The sequence below is a fragment of the Microcebus murinus genome, chromosome 2, assembly GCF_040939455.1.
Source record: "Microcebus murinus isolate Inina chromosome 2, M.murinus_Inina_mat1.0, whole genome shotgun sequence".
Classification (NCBI taxonomy): Eukaryota; Metazoa; Chordata; class Mammalia; order Primates; family Cheirogaleidae; genus Microcebus; species Microcebus murinus.
The window spans coordinates 110541235-110562206 of record NC_134105.1 but is presented as its reverse complement, the minus strand read 5'-3'; the positions used below and the strand labels follow the sequence as shown (position 1 = coordinate 110562206).

The 20972-nt window shown below is 41.2% G+C and overlaps 1 protein-coding gene across 3 annotated transcripts in view; it reads right to left on the bottom strand.

The window, feature by feature from the left end:
• The window catches only part of DDR2 (discoidin domain receptor tyrosine kinase 2), a 167643-nt gene that overhangs the window by 13817 nt on the left and 132854 nt on the right, over positions 1-20972 (bottom strand). For all 3 annotated transcript variants that reach the window (XM_076000338.1, XM_076000339.1, XM_012768649.3), the window contains 7 exons: positions 17680-17863; positions 12438-12681; positions 10082-10144; positions 9115-9245; positions 4990-5200; positions 2888-3111; positions 1514-1641 (listed from right to left, as the gene is read on the bottom strand). In XM_076000338.1, the coding sequence (XP_075856453.1) occupies positions 1514-1641; positions 2888-3111; positions 4990-5200; positions 9115-9245; positions 10082-10144; positions 12438-12681; positions 17680-17863 (1185 nt within the window). The remainder of the gene's footprint in view (positions 1-1513; positions 1642-2887; positions 3112-4989; positions 5201-9114; positions 9246-10081; positions 10145-12437; positions 12682-17679; positions 17864-20972) is intronic.

Sequence of the window (20972 nt, the reverse complement as noted above, 5' to 3'; positions counted from 1 at the left end):
TATGCACCAGCAGTCAGTCAGAACACACCTTTAGCAGCCAGTTCAAAATAGAACTGTTTAAAGGCCACAGTGGTAACGTGGGGTCATCTCAAAAAAAGTACTCCCTTGGCCAAGGCTAATAATTGTTTAAGTTCACGGTGACAGCCACCCTTCAGTTATAAAGTAGCAATACTTGGGTTAGGGAAGCTAATAGCCCACATTCTCAAAACTATTGGTGCAAACCAGTTATAAGTCTACTGTGAGTGTTGTGGTAACCCAGGACTAGAAGTGATACCATGTCAATAGGAAGCCCTTAGAATCAATGTAGTCCTGGTGCACCACCTCCCCTCTTTCATCCTTTCTTCAACCCAAACGGGAGGAGCCATGCAAATGATGGAGCTGAGGCCATCCATCACTGCTAAATGGGAGTGGGCACAGGTGGAGACAGCAAACAATGGAAAAAGGCTTGGTCCTATCCAGTGGTTTGTTTTCTCCTTGCCACTCTCTCTAATAATATGCTACGGTTAATATGAGGAATACTCCATCTCTCCATGGGGCCCAGAGAATGTCACTTTTCATTCATGCCCATATCCTTAAGATTGAAACTCTCAGTTAAAATTCTAAAACCTCCGTAGTTTTGTTACCTCGCCCTCCCCTCTTCTTCCACATCGTGTCAGTTGCACGACTCTTAGTGAAACCTATCACCATTCTTGGAATTTACAAAAACTCGAGTAATAGAAATAATAAATTTTCTCTCGCTACGACTATCAGTGAGACAAATCGAGACAACACGAATGGGAGGATGCATATGTTATCCAGATGTGCAGATTCCTCTGGGACACACACAATCAGCTTTCAACCAGCATGCCCCTGTGGGTGAGGATGAACTCACCATCACTGTAATGGAAAGGCTGTCAGACAACGGAGTATGGCTAGAAGCTGCCATGTATGTGGTAAAGGACCCAGGGGATTATTAGCCAGTTTGGAAAACTGCTAAAGGACTGTGGATCCTTTTGCTTTGAGGTCCATGGATAATTTTCCAAGCAGAGGTAGCTTCTCGTTTTGGGGGGTTGCTGGACATAGAAGAAAAGGAGCATAAAAGAGAAAAAAGGAGATGAGAAAGTAAACAGAGATGTGGGGGGAAAAAGGAGAATGGAAGAGGCTTAGCAAGAAAGATGTGTGTGAGTGTGAAGACTTTGTCAAGAGGAGGTCATGGCATTCGGGAGTATGTCTGTGTACAGTGATTAAAGAAGTACACAATTATGTATATGTTGGCAAATACACTGCTGTGCAAAGGGGGTTAGGAAGTAAACATGATGAAATACAATGGAAAATACACATTTTTGTTTGAGAGAGATGGAGAAAAAGATGAGGACTGCTGACCCCATCAGAACAAAAAAGCGTAACAATGGAAATGTGAGGCAGCTCACAGACCTCCCATCTCAAAAGAAAAAATTGCCCAGAACTATCCAGGAGTATTCTTGGTCCTAAAGGTGAAATACATAAAGGCAAATTCAAAATGCAGACCACAGACCTGGCATTCTTGTTGGCATCTGCTCGGAGCATTTTCACGGCCACCAGGACAGGCTGGTTGGCACTGACATCTAGGGCAAAATCTTTGTCTTTGAACTTTTCCATTCCCTCCACTTCACAGAGATGAACCTAGACAAAAGTCATCTAGTCTCAGCATCATCATTTCTCCTGAAGATGGCTCAGTACTCTTGCTGGGCATTTCCTGGAGATAAACTAACTCTTACAACTGAGGCAAAATAACCAAAAGGCTGATGAGAAGATATGTACAACATATCTTTGATTCAAATAATTGATAAAATTAAAAACAATGATAAAGTACCCAGCTAATACAATACGTGCCTGCCTTATAAAAGAAATAGACATTGATTGGAACATTGAATAAGTGAATGAATAAATTAATAACATAACATTTTATTACAGAATAGCCCACTATAAAATGTTATTTGGTATAAATGCTCGAACTTTGATTTGTTGGTTACTGGATCATGCAAAACATAAGGCAGTTTCCTAAGGTAATCCTTTAGTATGGGGTTTAGCATTATAAGTAACTCCTGGGTATTAGTAACAGTGTAACAGGTGTGAGTTTTCAACCAGGGGGAAGAATGAGTGCACAGAACACCATGAACAAATGCTGTGGACCTCTCTACCTCCTCTAACAACAGATCTACCCAAGAAGAGAATATGGCACCTACACTGAAAACCAATAACCCATTCTTATGAAACCAAGTATTATATCTGAAGTTTAGACAGCAGAGTCGCAGAGTTCCTATTATAACTTAAAACGTTGCTTTGAGTTCTCAGAAGGTTCATGTGACTGACGCAAGAGTAAAAAGTTCAATATTTCATGCATCCCTCTGAGGGCAACAGAGAAGAGTACTCCTCCTTATCTTGGTGGGTGATTCATTCCCTGGTGGCTGATTCTGGGACCAAAGGCAGGGGCGAGGTTGTTTTTGACCATTTCACATTTAATTCCCATTAAAAGGAAAAAAAAAACAAAGTGGCTATCAAGCAGCAGGGTGTTCCTGGACAGTTCATAAAAGATGACCACATCTGTGGGCCCCACCCTCTGTAACCTATTGTAGAAATTTTTGAAAATACTGAATGTTTTTCAGGGCATCTGAAGTCCAGTGACTCGCATGCCTTAAAAATTCCTGTATAAAAATCAGAAGTCTCAGGAACTCCTCAGCTACCTGACAAGGTTGAGGCTGACCCAACACTGGTCTCCCAGAGGACAATGCAAGGAGAGACCAGTGGAGGAGACATTCGGTTGTGAATCCAATTCTGGAAGGGACCCTTTGTTCTACGAACCACTTTTATCTAACCACTTCCTTTGAGCAATCAAGGACCTGAGACCCCAGTCAAAGGATCAGCTCACCTCCCCAAACTGGCCTTCTCCCAGCTTCTCCTTGAAAGTTAAGAGTTTCCTGGGGAATTCCTCCACGGCCACATCCTTCCCCGAGAGCAGGTCCATGGTGACGGCAGGCACTGAGTAGGTGTTGCCGCCTGTCACCCCCTGGAGGTTCACTATGTCGGCCTCTGCATAGTGGGGCACCCCCTCCGGGCCACTGGGCTGGACCGGCTTCACAATGCCACTGCAGCCTGGGAAGACAAGGACAACTGGTCTCATTCCAGGGAGCATCTTTGGAGAACTCTTCAAGGATGAGAATCTGAGAGGAGGGCTGGAACACGCCATGACAGCCTAACCTACTTCGTGTCACTTACTTGTAGCACGATTTTGCTTCTTCTAGAGGCTTTCTTGTGACCTTCAGACCATTTCGTCTCTCATTCTTCTCCTCATAATACATGACCATTAACAACTTCCTTAGCTAATCTTGTGGAATTGTATGGTAAAGCTATAGGAAAGCTGAGGGTGTACCAGGGTGGGAATATTGAAGGTTTAAGGTTTGGTAACATAGTTCCTAAATTTTAAGATACTGTCATTGATTTAAATACCTATCTTAATGATTTAAAACTTTCAGATTAAATTTATATGATCTAGTTTAAAATGCATCCTCACTTAAACATTAAAATATGTGAAGTGGGATGTTTTGGCCTTCAGAAAATAGATAAATTACTTCAGTTCAGTCTGGGAAATAAATTACCGTGCTCCCCCTGAAAATAAGACCTACCCGTAAAATAAGCCCTAGCAGGATTTCTAAGCATTTGCGCAATATAAACCTTACCCCGAAAATAAGACCAAGTGATGGGCGTGGCTATGCAGCGTATCTGCCCAACCCATGTGTTTCGTCACGGAGCGGTAAAGAAGACGAGCAGCCCTTCTCACCTGCCCCATCGTGACAGCTACTATCCCAGAGGTGACTGGAAAAGTGTGGGCAGCCCCACCAACAAGGTCAGCTCCCCCTGTCAGGTCCCGGACATCCTGTGCGTGCTGCAAGCTGAGGCTTTGAGGGGAAAATAACACATCCCCTGAAAATAAGCCATAGGGTGTCTTCTTGAGGAAAAACAAATATAAGATCCTGCCTTATTTTCGGGGAAACGTGGCAATTTATATTCTTTATTCTTGCTCTCTCTGTGAAGTTACCTGAGTTTAATGTGCTCTCTCAATGTTTTCTATTTGTTGAGTGATAAAATAGATGTTAGTTTCCTTTCCTCTAAAAAACAAAAAAACCCTTCCTTGAAAACCGTATGCTGTCACATTTAGTCCTGCCTGCTTCTACATCCAGCTCGGACCGTGCTCCTCTCTCCTGAACACAAGTCCTCCTCTTCTGAGGACTTCTTCACTCCTCTTCTTCACTGTTAAATTGATGACCTTACAGAAAAGCTGCTCAGAGTTTCAGAGATGACCCCAACTTCCCTCCTGATGTCACTCTGCAGCATTTTAAAAAAAGACATTGGGATTCAAATCAATTGACCCTATTTTAATTGTTGTGCTGTTTTACCTCAAGACTTTTATTAAGAAAAGGCCAGAAACATTTACTTTCATGATAAAATCTTGTATTATCCTAACCAATATTTACCAAAGAGAAATTAACCAAAGTAAGATAACTAACTCAATTATCTGGATGGCTACAAAACTGGGAATTTTAGAATGCCATTTGCTTCATTCATTCATTTTTTTTTTCTCCAGGTGAAATTCTATCCTGAACTTACCCCTCATGAAGTTTGATGCCTGGTGAGTACCCTAGCTAGGCCTTCTCTCTTTTCTCACAAAGTAAAATGAGGTTAGAGTGATTGGATTGTTTAGATTCTTTTGTTGTTGTCACCTTAGTTAACACCTTTTCTTAAATTTCCTGTTCTGACATGTGAGTCACTCTAAACATCTTATGTTCCCTAGCAAAGAAGAGGTGCCCACATGAGGCTAGCAGCAGCAGACCAAATCTAGAAAGAGAACGTGGACTTCTCTGGAGATAAGCATAAACTAAATACAGGCGCGGTTAACCAAGAGCAGGACTGTGATCCCAACCCCATGCTGGCATTGCTTCTCCCGCAACCCCCTGCCCGCCATGTCATCCTCACCAGACTCCTCCTCCCCTGGGGCAAATTCTGGGAGTTTTCGTATGAGCCTGGACGGCTCCTGGTAGTCGGGGCGAAGGGGAAAGATGCGATCGTAAGTGGAGTTGGACTCCTGTTCGCTGGGTGATGAGGAGCGGTTATTGTTGAACATGCTGGAATCACTTGGCAGGGAAAGGCTGACTGTCATTTCGTCATCCAGCATCCTCCGGGAGGCCTGCAAGAGAAGATCGGGTAGAAGGGCGCGTTGGCACAAAGGCACGTTGTCACTCCCTCCCCTTCCTAAACCTGGCTCTTCCACTCAGATGAAATAACCCTTTACTACTCATCAAACCCAGAAACGCAGCAAGTGACAGACATGCAGTCTGGTTCCATAAATGCCTGTGATGTAGGAAATTAGAATAATCTAGAATAATCCTTCATTTCTTCAAGACAGAATCTGACCTCCTGATTTCTGTGCTGCCCACACACATTAACATTCTGAAGTACTTGTAGTACTCATAAGCATTATTTACATGATGCTGTAGGAACCCATCAGTAGCCAAAGATCTTCTTGATCTTACAGAGTTTTCTTTTCTTTTTTTATTGAGACAGAGTCTTACTCTGTTGCCTGAGCTAGAGTGCCCTGGTGTCAGCCTAGCTCACAGCAACTTCAAACTCCTGGGCTCAAGCGATCCTCCTGCCTCAGCCTCCCGAGTAGCTGGGACCACAGGCATGCGCCACCATGCCTGGCTAATTTTTTTTCCCCATGTATTTTCACTTGGCCAATTAATTTCTTTCTATTTTTAGTAGAGATGGGATCTCAGTCTTGCTCGGGCTGATTTCAAACTCCCGACCTTGAGTGATCCTCCCGCCTCGGCCTCCCAGAGTGCTAGGATTACAGGCGTGAGCCACTGGGCCCAGCCTACAGAGTTTTCTATGTTCTATTTAATAATAGGTTTTGCTGACTTACCCTTTATCTGCTTTGACTTTACATAGACATAAATTAAAATGCTCATTAACTCAACAAATGTGCTGTAATGTGATGAATCAATAGTTTGCCTGGGCATCCTGGCACTGCAGGTAAGATATTATAATACCCCGACCCCACATTTTTACTAACCAAAAATAAAATGGCCACAAAATGCGACAAGAAATCCCTAGGTATCTGGGGATACCAAAGTGAATTACACCTAATCCAGCAAGAAGAACAACAAAACAACTAAATGTTGTGGCATCTGATTCGATATAAACCGCCTGCCTCATCAAGAGGAAAGTGCCAGCACCCAAATGTGTGTGAGTATTTGGATTTAAACATGTAAAATGCTGCACTTTAACAAACAGTGTGTGGCCGGGCACGGTGGCTCACGTCTGTAATCCTAGCACTCTGGGAGGCCGAGGCGGGCGGATAGCTAGAGGTCAGGAGTTCGAAACCAGCCTGAGCAAGAGCGAGACCCCATCTCTACTATAAATAGAAGGAAATTAATTGGCCAACTAATATATATAGAAAAAATTAGCCGGGCATGGTGGCGCATGCCTGTAGTCCCAGCTACTGGGGAGGCTAAGGCAGTAGGATTGCTTGAGCCCAGGAGTTTGAGGTTGCTGTGAGCTAGGCTGATACCACGGCATTCACTCTAGCCTGGGCAACAAAGCGAGACTCTGTCTCAAAAAAAACAAAAAACAAAAAAACCCAAAAAACAGTGTGGGTGTTGGATGGAGAAACTTAGTTGTGGGCTTTTCCACTAAACTGAAGGGTCCTTTGTTGCTGTGATATCCCCAGAACTAAGCATGCAGCCCAGCACATAGTAGATATTCAATAAACGTGGGTTTAACCTCTCGAAGAGGGAGTGCTGAGGATACCATCAAAAGTATCCGACAAATAATTCTACCGGCTAAAACTACATTAAGCAGTGTTCTTAGAATATCTGTGCATACTTACAGATTTTCCACATAAAATTATGTCCCCTGGAAGAAATCCTGAGTGTCATTCCAGAGAGCACCTTGAGCTCTCTTGCTCAGGATATACAAGGCTAGAAAGAGTTTCTTGAAGGACTAAGTTAAATATTCAAGGGCAAAATTCTTGCTCTCCCTTCTACCTGGAGAGTTTCTTTTTTTGAGACAGAGTCTCGCTTGTTGGCCAATTAATTTATTTCTATTTTTATAGTAGAGACAGGGTCTCGCTCAGGCTGGTTTTCAACTCCTGACCTTGAGCAATCCGCCCGCCTCGGCCTCCCAGAGTGCTAGGGTTACAAGCGTGAGCCACCGCGCCCGGCCATGCCTGGAGAGTTTCTAATCCAACATGAAGCCCATGAAGATATTCCAACAGGCCTCAGAAGAAAGACCCAAAGAAGTGTGGTACATTCTGGCTCAAATAAAGACAAAAAGCTGATAAAGAACACAGATCCTTCTCCCTCAGCTAAAATGTGGTCCTGACAGACTATTCTAGAAGGACACACACCCGCTTTAAGCTATCCAATGGACCTTCGTCACACCAGCTTCCCCCACCACCCGGGAGTGCCTCATCTAGATACAGTGTGTCCCAGCAGTCTAAACGAGGACAGGTTCTGATATCCCCGATTTGAGGCCTCAAAACATAGTCATGTCGACAGGTGAGTCTATGGATTCTGCCTTTTAGTCTAGCCACTATTTATGAATTGAAAGCTTTAATCTAGGTAAAATGTTTTCAGACTGATGGTAGAGGCCCTTGTGGGAAGCAAGGAGATTCTCTCTTCTGTGAAATACTTCTGCCTAACAACCTTAAAATAACCATCTTAGGGACCTGAATGTGGAACAGGTCAGAAGGAACTGTGGGCTGCTCATCTGGGTGACTCCCCTCACTTCTCTGATTTGAGCTCCCTTTGTCCAGTCCTAATCCAAAGAGTTCTGGAGATTCAAGCCCATTCTCACGGTGCCCTTCCCCTCCTCTGTAATATACTCTACACAGGCATCGGTCTCCTCTGAGAGACCACACCTAAACACAGAGATCGATCAGGCTATACCTTCCCTCCTATAGGGAATTCTCCCTGCCCTCCATAGGCAATTCAAAGCCTCACAGCTCAGAGTGTCTATGACTTCTCACAGTCCATGTCTACTGGGGAGAACTCTTTGACCATGATCAAAGGCAGAAGGTGTCCATGACCAAAGGCAGAAATACTCATCAGCCAACTCCAAGAGAATCAGACACTTAGAAGCAGTTCCCAGGGAGTTACTATCTGGTCCCAGAAACCAAGAAAAGAAACCAAGAAAAGTCAAAGAAACAAGAAAAGAAACCAAGAAAAGTCACAGCTATTCCATCTTTGATGGAATATATATATTTTAGAAGAAAGAAATCAGCGTATTTCAATATTAACAATTGGAAGGAACACAGAAGATTGAATACTAGTTGTGTGACCTTGAACACATCACATTTTCTCATCAGAAAAATAGCTCAATATAACTACGCCCATTTCATCATTACTTGATGAGTTTCAAATAAAATCATACATGAGAAAAAAGTCTTTGTAAAGTGTTAGATAAATGTGGTAAAAGTTATTCAGATCATCTCTTAGACAGAAAGAGTCTCAGGAAGGACTCAGAGGGATATGTAATTGTAACCTTCACGTTCACAGAACAATGAATAGAATTGTGAGAAACTTGGCTTGGATATTAATGAGGCTGGATATTTTTCTACACACACACACACACACCAAAAACAAATAAGCAAACAAACGGAAAAAGAAGAGAAGGAACTTCAAAAGCATTTTAAGAAATTTTAGCTAGACAATTAGGAGAGGGATTTTCAACCTTGGCTATGCATCAGAATCATTGTTAAATTAAAAAAATATATCCAGATGCCTGCACTCTACCCCAAACCCAATGAATCAGAATTTTTAAGGAAAACATCTGACTTGAGATTCAGTGTATTAGAGAGAGTTTTCTCAATGTTCTAGGAAGGTTCTAATGTCTCCATTCTAAACATGAGAAAATAATGTTAGCTAATTCCTTTCTGGCTCCTTTCAACAACAATCCCCCCCTTTCATATGCTTCTTGGTAGTCCCTGTTAACTCTAACCCTTTATAAAGTCTTGTAATTTGCCTTTCACTCCTGGGGCATGAGTGGCTCAAGAAAGGACATAGCAGCTTCTTGAGTCCTGTCCGCCTGGTACCTCCTCACCTTCTCCAGCATCTTCTGCCAGAACTGCCTCCAGAGGATGATGACAATGATGGCCAGGAGGATGAAGATGATGGCCACCAAGCAGCCAATCAGGATGCGAGTGTTGCTGTCATCGACTTTAAGCATTGGATCTGTGACCAGGAAGAGAAAGAGGAGAATATAATCATCTCATGGGACAAAAAAAAGCATGAGGGACTGGACTGGAGGTAGACCCTGTTCTGGAAGATAATTGCAGAAGATGCTACATTACTACTTCTACTTATTCTTGCCCTTGCTACTGTTTTATTATTTTGCTCCTGTATTCTCCAGTCCTCCTCAATGGGATAGTAGCCTTCCCTCCCACATGTCTCAGACTGGATAATGAAGAGTTCTTCCATTCTTCTCCAGATTTTGTCCCTATATTAGCATGGCCTGGGTCTCCTAATCACAACTCATGTAAAACAGGTGAGGAACTAATTTCACTCTCTGCGTTCTCTGAGACATGCCAAGGTAGCTGAGAGTGCTCTTTGGAAACATTCAATCACATGTTTCCCAGATTGCTGGCTGGTATAGCCAGTGACTGTCTGAAGCAATGAATGCACTTTTGCATATTTATCTCCAGTTAGAGAGACCGGCATTTTGTTTCATAAACTTCCACCCATTCATTGAGATCCCCACTATGAGTCTCACCTAGCAATGTCCCTTTCCCTGTTTCTGCTGCAAGTTTCCCGAACTTTCATGGAGCAACTGGGACAACCCCAGACTCTGCCTCAGCTGAAGAATCAATGAACCAGTAGTGAAGAGAGTGAATTTGAGACCTTAACTTTGAGGTGGACTATCTGTCCTACCTTTCCATGGCTACTCTTCATCCAAAGCCACCTGGTGTCAAGCCTGCCATATAATAGTCCAGCCTTTGCAAATCTCCACCCTTCTTCATCCTCCAGGAGGTCCCTTCAACTTAATTTTTGTAATTAGGAATCACACATACCATAGGTTGTAGGTGCCATAGGAGAGGTGGGCAGGGCTCCAGAGTTGTTGTACATGGCAGCGTCTGTTACAGAACAAGGGTGAATCAGAGCTGGGGAGAAGACAGAGCTGGGGAGAAGACAGATAGCTAGAGGATTTTCTGAAGGCAGGTGGTGACCTAGCACATTGTGAACTCCATTTAGTGGGTTGCCACCAGCCTTTTTAGAAAATAAAATTATAAATATATTAAACTAAAATCTCACCATTCATCTATATATTATAGTAAGGGCAACTTTTTTCTTGCAAAATTTTTGCTTCTAATATTGCATACTAGGGGTCACAGTACAAGAAGTTTAAGAAACAGTGGTTCCAGGGTCTGTGACCATACAGTACCGTAAAGCACAGGAAGCTAGCCTAGAGCCAGCAAAATGTAGAGAGGATACAGTGGGTGAGCATACAGCAGATAATGCTAAAGTGCCCTTTCCTTCAAGGAAATGTTTTATAAGAGGGTTTCCACTATGCCTCATTAGCCTTGCCCTTTAATTTACAAATTATGTCTTCATCTTCATAGATAGATTATGGACATTGGGCTGTCCTTTGCTATGACGTGGCAGCTTTTGAGACTAAATCCCAAAGCTATATTTGCCAGTTTATGTTGGTGACTAATTTTTCCCTGTGATTTGTCTAATCAAGAAGGTCATTACTCTGAAAATTGATAATTAAAGGGAAAAAATTAGTCATGTAAAGGGGAAAATAATTGTCATGTAAAATTGATAGTTAAAGGGAAAAAGTTAGTCAAGAGCCTTCCATTGGCTCTTCCAATGTGAACTGCATTTCAGAGTAAGCAAGTGCATGAAGAATAGTTCCTCTATTCAGAAGAAATTCAGCCAAGAAATGTAGGAGAAATGAAAGAATTAGAAAAACCCTAAGAAAATAAACAATTCTAACAACGGCTGTCAATGGAAAGTAGAACCTGAGGTAAAAGTTCATGGGAAACATACGGGACTTTCCTAAAACCAGAAATCCATCTTAGTGTCGCTAAAAGTGAGAGGATCTAAGGTGACGTCCCCATGATGAGGTTCAACATAAAGTACACAATACTATTTATGAAGAATTCTTGACAAAAATAAATATTGAACTTGAGTCAATTTAACCTATAGCTGTAACCTCCAGTCAGCAGGAATGATAGAGGACAAAAGTCTGAGTAAAATGACACCACAGAAAGCAGTCAGCTAAAACAGAATCAAATTTTCAAAACAGGCCGGGCGAGGTGGCTCACGCCTGTAATCCTAGCACTCTGGGAGGCCGAGGCAGGCAGATTGCTCAAGGTCAGGAGTTCGAAACCAGCCTGAGCAAGAGTGAGACCCCGCCTCTACTATAAATAGAAAGAAATTAATTGGCCAACTAATATATATATATAGAAAAAATCAGCCGGGCATGGTGGCACATGCCTGTAGTCCCAGCTACTTGGGAGGCTGAGGCAGGAGAATTGCTTGAGCCCAGAAGTTTGAGGTTGCTGTGAGCTAGGCTGATGCCACGGCACTCACTCTAGCCTGGACAACAAAGTGAGACTCTGTCTCAAAAAAAATAAAAAATAAAATAAAATAAAATAAAATAAAATAATAAAAACAAAGGAAGGGGCTGCTTTAGATTAAAAGAGATATTGAGGAGATAGAACAAAGGAATACACCGAGAGGGCCTTATTTGGATTCTGATTGGATCAAGCTAACTGTAGTAAGACATTTTATTAGACAATCAGGGATACTTAAAAATGGACAGGCTATTAGGCGGGATATTAAGGAATTACTTAATAATAAGTGTTGTTAGATATTATAATGGTATCATGCTTACAAAAATGATGCTATTTTCTTAGATGCATTCTGAAAATTTTAGCAATGAAATCAAATAATATCTCAGATTTGCTTTAAAACACTCCAGCAAAAAAGAAAGGACTAGATGAAACAAGTATGGCAAAATATCAATGGTTAGTAAGGCTCAGTGATGGTTGGAAGCTTATTGTTCTCTTTACTTTTATATGTATTTAGACATCTTCATTTAAATATTTTAATAATGCTTGCATGTGCTTCCCCTTAACAGCCTTAATTTATATAAAGTTTTTTAACACATGGCACTCTCGTTTAAATTTTTTTTTTTTTTTTACTATTTAAGAGTCAAGTAAATACTCTGTTCACTTCTCCTCTCACCCCTAACCCTGCACCGTTGAAACTAGTCACACAACTATTCCTTCTCTCCACCAGTGAGAAGCCACCTGGGCAACCCTACATCCCTCAGAGACCTGCCAATGAGAAGTTCTAGACATGGGCCTTCCTCCTTCATCACACCGCTCCCCCTTCCCCAAGGGGCCCCGCGTTCCCCACCTGATTGGAAGGTGATCTCGCTGAACATCATCCAGGTGTCAGCGAAGTGGTATTGGCACTTGATGGCACTGGCCATTCTGTGGTGCAGGGGCACCGTGACAAACCGGGCACTCGGGTTGACGTCATCCAGGACAAGGGGGAAGGAAACAGCATTAGGCTCCCACTCATTGGCGTCGGAGCGGAAGTAGCACTGCACCTCCTTAAAGATCTTCACACCTTTGGCAAACATGTTGTTGCAGTGGACCTGGCAGAGGAAGAGGGACGTGAGTGACAGATCGGCACTGCTGAGTTGCCTGGGGACCCAGTGCAAGCCAATTCGGTAAGTTTCCAGACTTGCCTGTTTCTCTAGGCCACCCCTGGTGAACAGCTGGTGTTCTGCAGTCGTCTGGGGTTTCCGTTCTACGAACTTCACAGTGACAGTGATACATTGATCGGGCCATATAAAACACAGTCTGCAACTTTAGTCACCTCCATGCCCTGTCTGCTCCTCACCACCTCATTTCATGTTACTGGACAACAGTTTTCTTATCCGTTAGATGAGGGCTGGACCATCCTCTCCGGCCCTTCCTTGCACTGAACTCTCTTTGACATCTTACCTGCCATGACAGTTGTATTTAACTCACTCTGGTTTTGACTCCAGGGCCCCATGAAGCATATATAAATCCTTACTTGTTGATGTTCTTATTGTTACAGTTAATATTGAACAATTTAATTCTTAAAAACGTGGGTTAAATGAACAGAAGCCAATATATTTCGTTTTTCTATGTATGTTTACCTTTAAATGACACTCGAAGTTTTTATCCTATTTTTGTAATAAAACACTGTGGCCCCAAGGAAAAGTTTCTGGCTTTTTTTTCGAGGCAGTTAATGTATTAATCTGTAATCCTCTTAACCGCAGGGTTGACTACTCAGATTCAAGGTATTCTGAACTGAGGTAAGAAGAAAACTGCCATCCCAGTTCTTCCTAAGTACATTTCAAGGCCAGTCCTTTTCTTTTCAACAGGGTTCGGTGAGAAACCTGAAATAATATATAATACCCGAAACAATTTTATCTTTCTTTTGTAGCGATCTCATTTCAAGTGCCATGTATAAGCCTTTTCCAGCCAGAAACACAGACTTAATCATCTCTTTTAAGTAAATTCAGTTGAGGTAAAGCCATTCTGATGAAGCCCTCAGATCTTCTGAATAGATAGATATTTCTGAGATGAGAAAAGAAGTTCTGTTGGAAATTAACTTGCATCCTCTTGCCTGATGCCATGACTGTTTTTCCAGGATATTTGCAAGCCTTTTAAGGGTCATCAGGAACAAAGTCCCCCTGTAGTACCTTGCTGTGTTTTACAACCCTAAGAAACAGAAGGTGCATATTTGTAACCAACTCAAGTGATCTTTTGGGTAACATTTCCTCTGGCTCAGTCCCACATGGGATATGGAGCTTTGCTGGCCGCCATCCTCTGAATTTAAAGACTGCATAGGTTGGAAAAACACCATTGTCATTCTAAGAATGTATTTCCTGTTTCTGTTTTACTGTCTTGCTTACGCCTGGAGTTGTAACTCTACCTGTTTTCACCCTCTCCTCTGGTTTCTGGACAGTTGATACAGGACTACCATTCAGAACTTGTTTTTAGCTGAAGAAACAACAACAATGATTATAGAATTTTAGCCACTAAACAAACCAAGCAGAGATACTCTAAGAACAGAATATTAGAGGGACAAGAGATTGTAAAATTCATCTAGTCCCACTCTATTTACTAAGGAGGTACTGGTGATCAGAGGTTTGACTTGGCCTATGCTCAGGCAACGACGGAACTGGGTCTAGAACCCTGGACTCCTAGTCCAGTGCTCTTTCTTCATACTATGGCACTCAGAAATGGAGCAAAGCATGTTAACTTTTCCATTTGGCTTTTCCTCCAAATGTTTTAATGATGAAAACATGTGTTGTTAATATTTCCGTAGAGCGAATTAACCGTTCCAGTTTATTGAACACAAGTCAATGGAACAAGGCTAAGAAAAAAAAAATCAAAGAAAAGCCATGTACAGTTTCAATAGATTTTTCAGATGTTTTAAAATCTGCAAAGCATTGAATAAGTATCCTGTGGGGAAGGTAATAATGTCTCCCACAGATGTTTTGGGAATTCTCCTAGAATGCAAATAAATAGCATAGGATTTCATTCCCATGTGGATTTACATATTTATTTAATAAATGCAACACAGTTTTTAAATGCATTCGAATGTCGTAATGGTGTATTCTGACTATACTTCAGTGGAGGAAAATGAATAGTAATTTGCATCGGAAGTAAAAACTACTCTCTGGAAGACACCGGTGCTCTGAAAGTCATTCTTTACTTTCTATTTGTCTCAAAAAAATTAAAATATGCTGGAGACTTGTTTGGCCTTGAGAAGACTGGCCATGAGTAAGCTCCCTAGCAGTTTTTGGTACCTTTTCATTGCAGAATATGCTTTTGAATGATTTTAACCTGTGACAAACTGTTAAACAGGAGCTGCTGGGAAATAAGGAAAATCTAAGTCTATTGATGACATAGTATGACTTTATGGAGAATTTAAAATACATTTCATTGTTTGTGGCACTAGAAATTCTCCCAAAGGTATACAGTTGTGAATTTATTTACATGTTCACAGGTACATATACACATTGTTCAGAAATACAGATACATTTTCTTATAAGGCATATTTTTGTTACTATGCATATCCTCCCCCCAAAACTGTGAAGAATGTGTTACACACACTTATGTTTTACAACTGCCAAAGAGCCACCCTTGAATAATAAATCAGCAGACTGAGCATGTGTTGATCCTTCTGTTCTCATCTTAAATGTTTGTTCATTTAACTCATAACTATTAATCCAATCAGGAAATATTAGAGCATTAACATCTGGGAATAATAAAATAGACATGCATTTCTTTTTGATTCCCAGTTTGTGTAAAGAATAACAAATTCTGATTTACAAAGAACCCTTAATGATAACACAGATTTCCTTATTCTGTATCCCACATCACCCTACATACTTCCTTTTGCAAATAAACAGTACCTTCCCCATGGAATTGCAAATCGTCCCAAAGTAGGGACGTTTTCTTATACATCTGTTTATTCCCAGAATCTTGCATAGTACCAAATACTGTTGATAAATTAGTAACACAGATAGATAGGAGAATGGATGAATTTAGGAAACAAATGTTGAAACGAGGACTGAGTGCAAACAGAGGCAGAGTCTCCCATATTTTGGCCACTGATATTCTGCACCCAACTATTAACAGGGATAAAAAACAGATAAACAGGGCTCCATGTGTGGGTCAAATTCACTGGCCCACTCTCTTTCCTGGGGCTTACACAACAGTCCTCTCATGCGCCTTCATAAACCAGTAAGAGTTATATGCAAACCACATAAGCTCCTGGGGTGTCTTTATTATAGCCAGCAAAAGGCCTTTCTCTTCCACCCTTAAGTCCTAGTTTTCCTCGAGCCTAGAATCCAGGTTTAGCATCCACTCTGGTCACTTTTTGTATGTACTTTTCTTCCCCTCCATTTCTTTCTCTCAGAAACAGACTTGAGATCGAGTAAGGGAAAAGGACAATAATTGTTTGAGCCAGGTACTAGAAAACCCGTTTTATTAAGAAAGATGCCCTCGCTCTTACATTCAGGCTGGGCTCTCCCGTGCAGGCCTACTGCAGAGAGAGTGAAAATCAGACCTTAAGCCCCAGACCCCAGCTCTTCTCGGGTGTCTGCATTTACCATGGTCCATCACAGGCCCAGCCTCTAGATTTTTCCCAAGCCTCCTGGTTTCCACCACACCTTTCAATAAAGGTCACCTCTTCCCTCCTCACTGCCCTGTGATAATAAGCCAATAACATAACTTCTGTTATTGCACTGAAGATATTAATTTTTTAATATTTTACTCTCTCCCATGCAAAGTGCTTATATTTTAATACAGACTTTTGGGTTTTTGTATTTTAGCTCCCTCCTCCCCACCCCCAAATCTAATAATTTACATTTTAGGCCTTACAGCAGATTTGGGTTAATCCTACACCCCATCCCCTGCTAACTCCTTGGACTGAACAGAGTCACTGAGATACCATAAAGAAGACAGAATTGATACCCTGGGCTTGAGGTCTAGAATCCTGAAACTGGTCCAGCCAGGAGTAACTGGGGCCTGCCTGGCCCCAGACTCTTCTTCAAATTTCTGTTTATAGTTAAGAAAATACAATTTACCAATGTCTTGTTCTTGTCTAACATATCTCCTCCTCTTTGTATCCAAGGAGGTAGAGATATTTATGACTAGGAATGGTTAGCGTAGGCAATCAAGGATATCATTTGTTCATTCACAAACATTTATTAACCTAGCATGTATCAAGTGCCAGGCACTAGGAAACAGAGATCAGAAAGCAGAGTCACTACCTTGGAGAAGCTTGAGGTCTAGGAAGAGAATCAGACACATACACAAATAGATGACAAGAGACGTATGGTAATAGAAAAGAAAACAAGAAACTCTGGGCACAGCAGAGTATGGAGTTTTCTACTATGATGTCTCAGTGACATACTCTAGGGGTGGGGAATGGTTGAGATTCTTCTTCCATTGAGAATCAGAATTGCAATGAGCCTCTATTACTGATAAGACTGTGTGACATCCCTGGGAGTGTTGGGCAGGGCCATATAATGACTTTTAGAGGCCCTAGTCACTTTTGCCTTTATGGGACACTCCCTCCATATTTCATATATATATATATATTTTTTTTTTTCTTCTGACATTAAAAAAAAATTAAAACATCTTCATGAGGCTTGAAAGTATTATGGGCCCTGGACACTGCATACTGTGCCTAATGGATATGTCATCTCTGGTGTTGAGACAAAAAAAAAAAAAAAATTGAGAACCCAACTGACCTATTCTAACCTCCTGTGTGATGCATGTAGCTACCAGGGGTCCTCAAACTTTTTAAACAAGGGGCCAGTTCACTGTCCCTCAGACTGTTGGAGGTCCGTTGGAGAGTGCGGCACACATTCCACACATGCGCACTGTGGGCCCGGGACGAGTCGGCTACTAAGCAGGACAGGCAGCGGTGGCAAAAACATGTGGCCAGTGGGCCGTAGTTTGAGGATGTCTGAGCTAGTCAGTAGCAGAATATGTATTTGAGTGTATTTGCTGGCATCAGGGTTCTTGCTAGCACACCTTTTTTCTACCATGCTATGATTTGGGCCCATTGAAGAAGTTCCACCACACCTGATTCCACTGACCTTCATGGTAGTGAAATTCCTGATGCGGTCAAATTCAAACATGATCTCAATGTAGCCATTGGTGGCACTCTCGTTCCGCCACCCCACGTAGTCGTAGCCGGGCCACACATGGTATTCATGGGTCTGTGTGAAATCGTCCAGGCCAGACACTCCATCTGTCAACTGGCCTAGCCCCTCAGTCATGCTGCTCAGGCCAGGAAAGGAAGAGAAAAAGGAAAGAGGAACCTGAGTTAATCACACATTCATGCAAGAGCATTTACCTAGCTTCTTCCTATAAGAGATTTTTATCTTAGATTTCATAAGAGCTTATTATTTCCAAATTAAAGGATTATAAATAATCAAATGTACTAATAGTATTGACTCACTTATCTTGCATTAATGGAGAACTAAGAATTTCATACATTTTACAAAATATTTGATGCTTACTCCTTTAGTAGCAAAACTTTTAAACAGCATCTTCCCATTTTTATGCAAAAAGCTTTCTATAATCTATTGTGCTGTGCCTATTCTTATAGACTGAGTATAAGTCTTAATATAATGACTCAATATTATCAAATGCCTTTGATGAATTAATTTGTTAAATAAATAAAGAAATGAATACGTGCATAGAATGAATACTACAGTAAATAGTAGCACTTGCCCCATCACCAAATAAATGTTCTCAGAGCTTGTTGGAAATTTTTCTGACCCCCTCCTTGACCATATGTTGTCATTGTTCAGTGAATCAATTTCAGAGAAAACCAGTCACACTCTGTTCTACCACACAGCTCCAACCACTGAATTTGATATCATACTACAGCGGGGAAATGTAATCCCAAAATTCAAATCTAATTTATATTTACTTTTAATTAAATTTGTAGAATATACTAGATCATGAAGTAAAATGTATGTATTTCATAAGAGTCTCAGGTATTGGATTTAGTTTTGTGTTCTAACTTGGCAGCCTTTTTTTTTTTTACTTCTGAGTGTGACGCTCTGTTCTGAATGACTGAGTTTGCCAGAAGCCTGACTTGTGGATGGCATGTAAGTATATTTATGTTAATTTGACTAGTTGAAGGACACAAAGAGGCCTCCTTCCTTCTTTTTGTGGAGGGACAGAGGAAAAACCCATCATGTGGAACCTTCTTTCTCCTCAAGCTCTGCATCTCAAGTTCTAGGAGATATGTCCGGGGTCTCCCAGATGAAGAGATTGGGATATTCGTTCTCAAGCAATAAGGGATGTGACCCTTGAGGTTTGCAGCCAAATCAATGACAGGTAAAATTTATGAATTGCAAAAAAAGACTAAGACTAGTCATGCCAGCCTGACAGATACATTTTTAAGTGTATTTATTCATTGAAAAATGTTTGGCAAATTATAAAATTTAACTGGCCTTATCCATAGTGACCAGAGCCTGGATCTCCCTTCCAAGGTTTTGCCATTTTTTTCTTCTCTCTACACATCAGAAGGCTAGGAGAACATAAGTTTACTTGCAAAAAATATATTTCCTATTATTCACAGAAAAATAAATGCCATGAAAGTCTTATGAAAAGCAATACAAATTAAAATGAATGCTTGTTCAGTTTTTTCCTTGGTCAATATTAAATCAAGTAGAGAAGGGAAAAAGAAAGGCAACTTTCCATGCTTACTTTATATACTTTAGACTTATAAGAATTACTATTAATACAACAAGTATATATCATTCTTAAAATTTTCTAATTAACAAAGTCACTTTTGCTACTATGACTACCTATTTCCTGAGACCCTGACTTAGGTAGCTTGGATCCCATTACTCAGCCAGTTCAACCAGATATTTTACTACCTTGATTATTAAGTAGAATCCCATTGTGTCTCAATTTCTGCTATTATTTTTATCTTTCCTCTGGAGTCCAGAGTCATATTTACAGCTACTTTCCTTGTTTCTGTATTTGAATGTCCTATTGGTCCCTTAAACTTATATCTTAAACTAAATCCATCACCATTCCCTGCTAAAGTACCCGGTGTACAGTAAACACTCAAAATCTAGTTGCTGAGTGAATAAACGATATCCCCATTGTTTTAGCCACTTAGACACTCAGGCTACATCTGACACGCTTTCTCACCCTACTACCATGTTTCCCCGAAAATAAGACCTACCCATAAAATAAGCCCTGGCAGGATTTCTAAGCATTTGCACAATATAAGCCCTACCCCAAAAATAAGACCTAGTGATGGGCGTGGCTACACAGCGTATCTGCACAACCCATGCGTTTCATCACAGAGTGGTAAAGAAGATGTGCAGCCCTTCTCATCTGCCCCATCGTGACAGCTACTATTCCAGAGGTGACCGGAAAGGTGCGGGCAGCCCCACCAACAAGGTCGGCTCCCCCTGTCAGGTCCCGGCCTTCCTGTGCGTGCTGCAAGCTGAGGCTTTGAGGGGAAAATAACACATCCCCTGAAAATAAGCCATAGGGTGTCTTCTTGAGGAAAAATAAATATAAGACCCTGTCTTATTTTCAGGGAGACACGGTACTGTCTTGACCCTTACATTCAATCAGATGGCAAATTTCCTCTAAATTATCCTCATTCCCTTCCCACAGTCATAATTATGGCCTTGGCCATTAATTCTTTTCAACTGACAAAATTTGAAATTAAAAACTGTCCCTTATGACTTGTTCATTCCACTCAAATCTAAGCTTTCCATGCTGCTTGATTAATCTGTCTGAAGTACAGCTCCAATCATGTCCTGCCCTAGCTTTCAAAATCTTAAATGATTCCTTATGTTGATGATAATGTTCATGAAAAACAACTCCTTTTCTGCCTCTTCTTCTTGTTCCTCCCAGCCTTGATTTCAAGTTCCTCCAAAATATGCCATAATCCTCCTTGTTAAGTTTCTCATCTACTTCTTTATTATATAAATATGGCCCATGGTTAACTAAACAGTTAATTTTTCCTAGACATTCCCCTAAACTTTATAGCCGTGATTTTTTTTTTTCCTCCTCATGCTATTCCCTCTGCCTAAAAATTCCATTTCAATATTCTCTTCCTCTGGAAGTTCCACCCATTCTTTGGGGCCCAATTCAGATCTCATCTATTCTCTCATGTCTTTACTGATGCTCTAATCAGGTAATAACTTACATGTGTATAGCACTTTACCTTTACAAAATGCTTTTATTATACGTTTTCAATCCCTTGAGCCTCATAGCAAACAGAAGTAACTTTTATTATATGGATCCAGGTGTTTTCACTCCCAATCTTGTGCTTTCCTACTGCAGCTTACTCTTTCCTCTGACCCCAGAGCAAACACAGTCTCTGTCCTACTCCTATCTTTGTGTG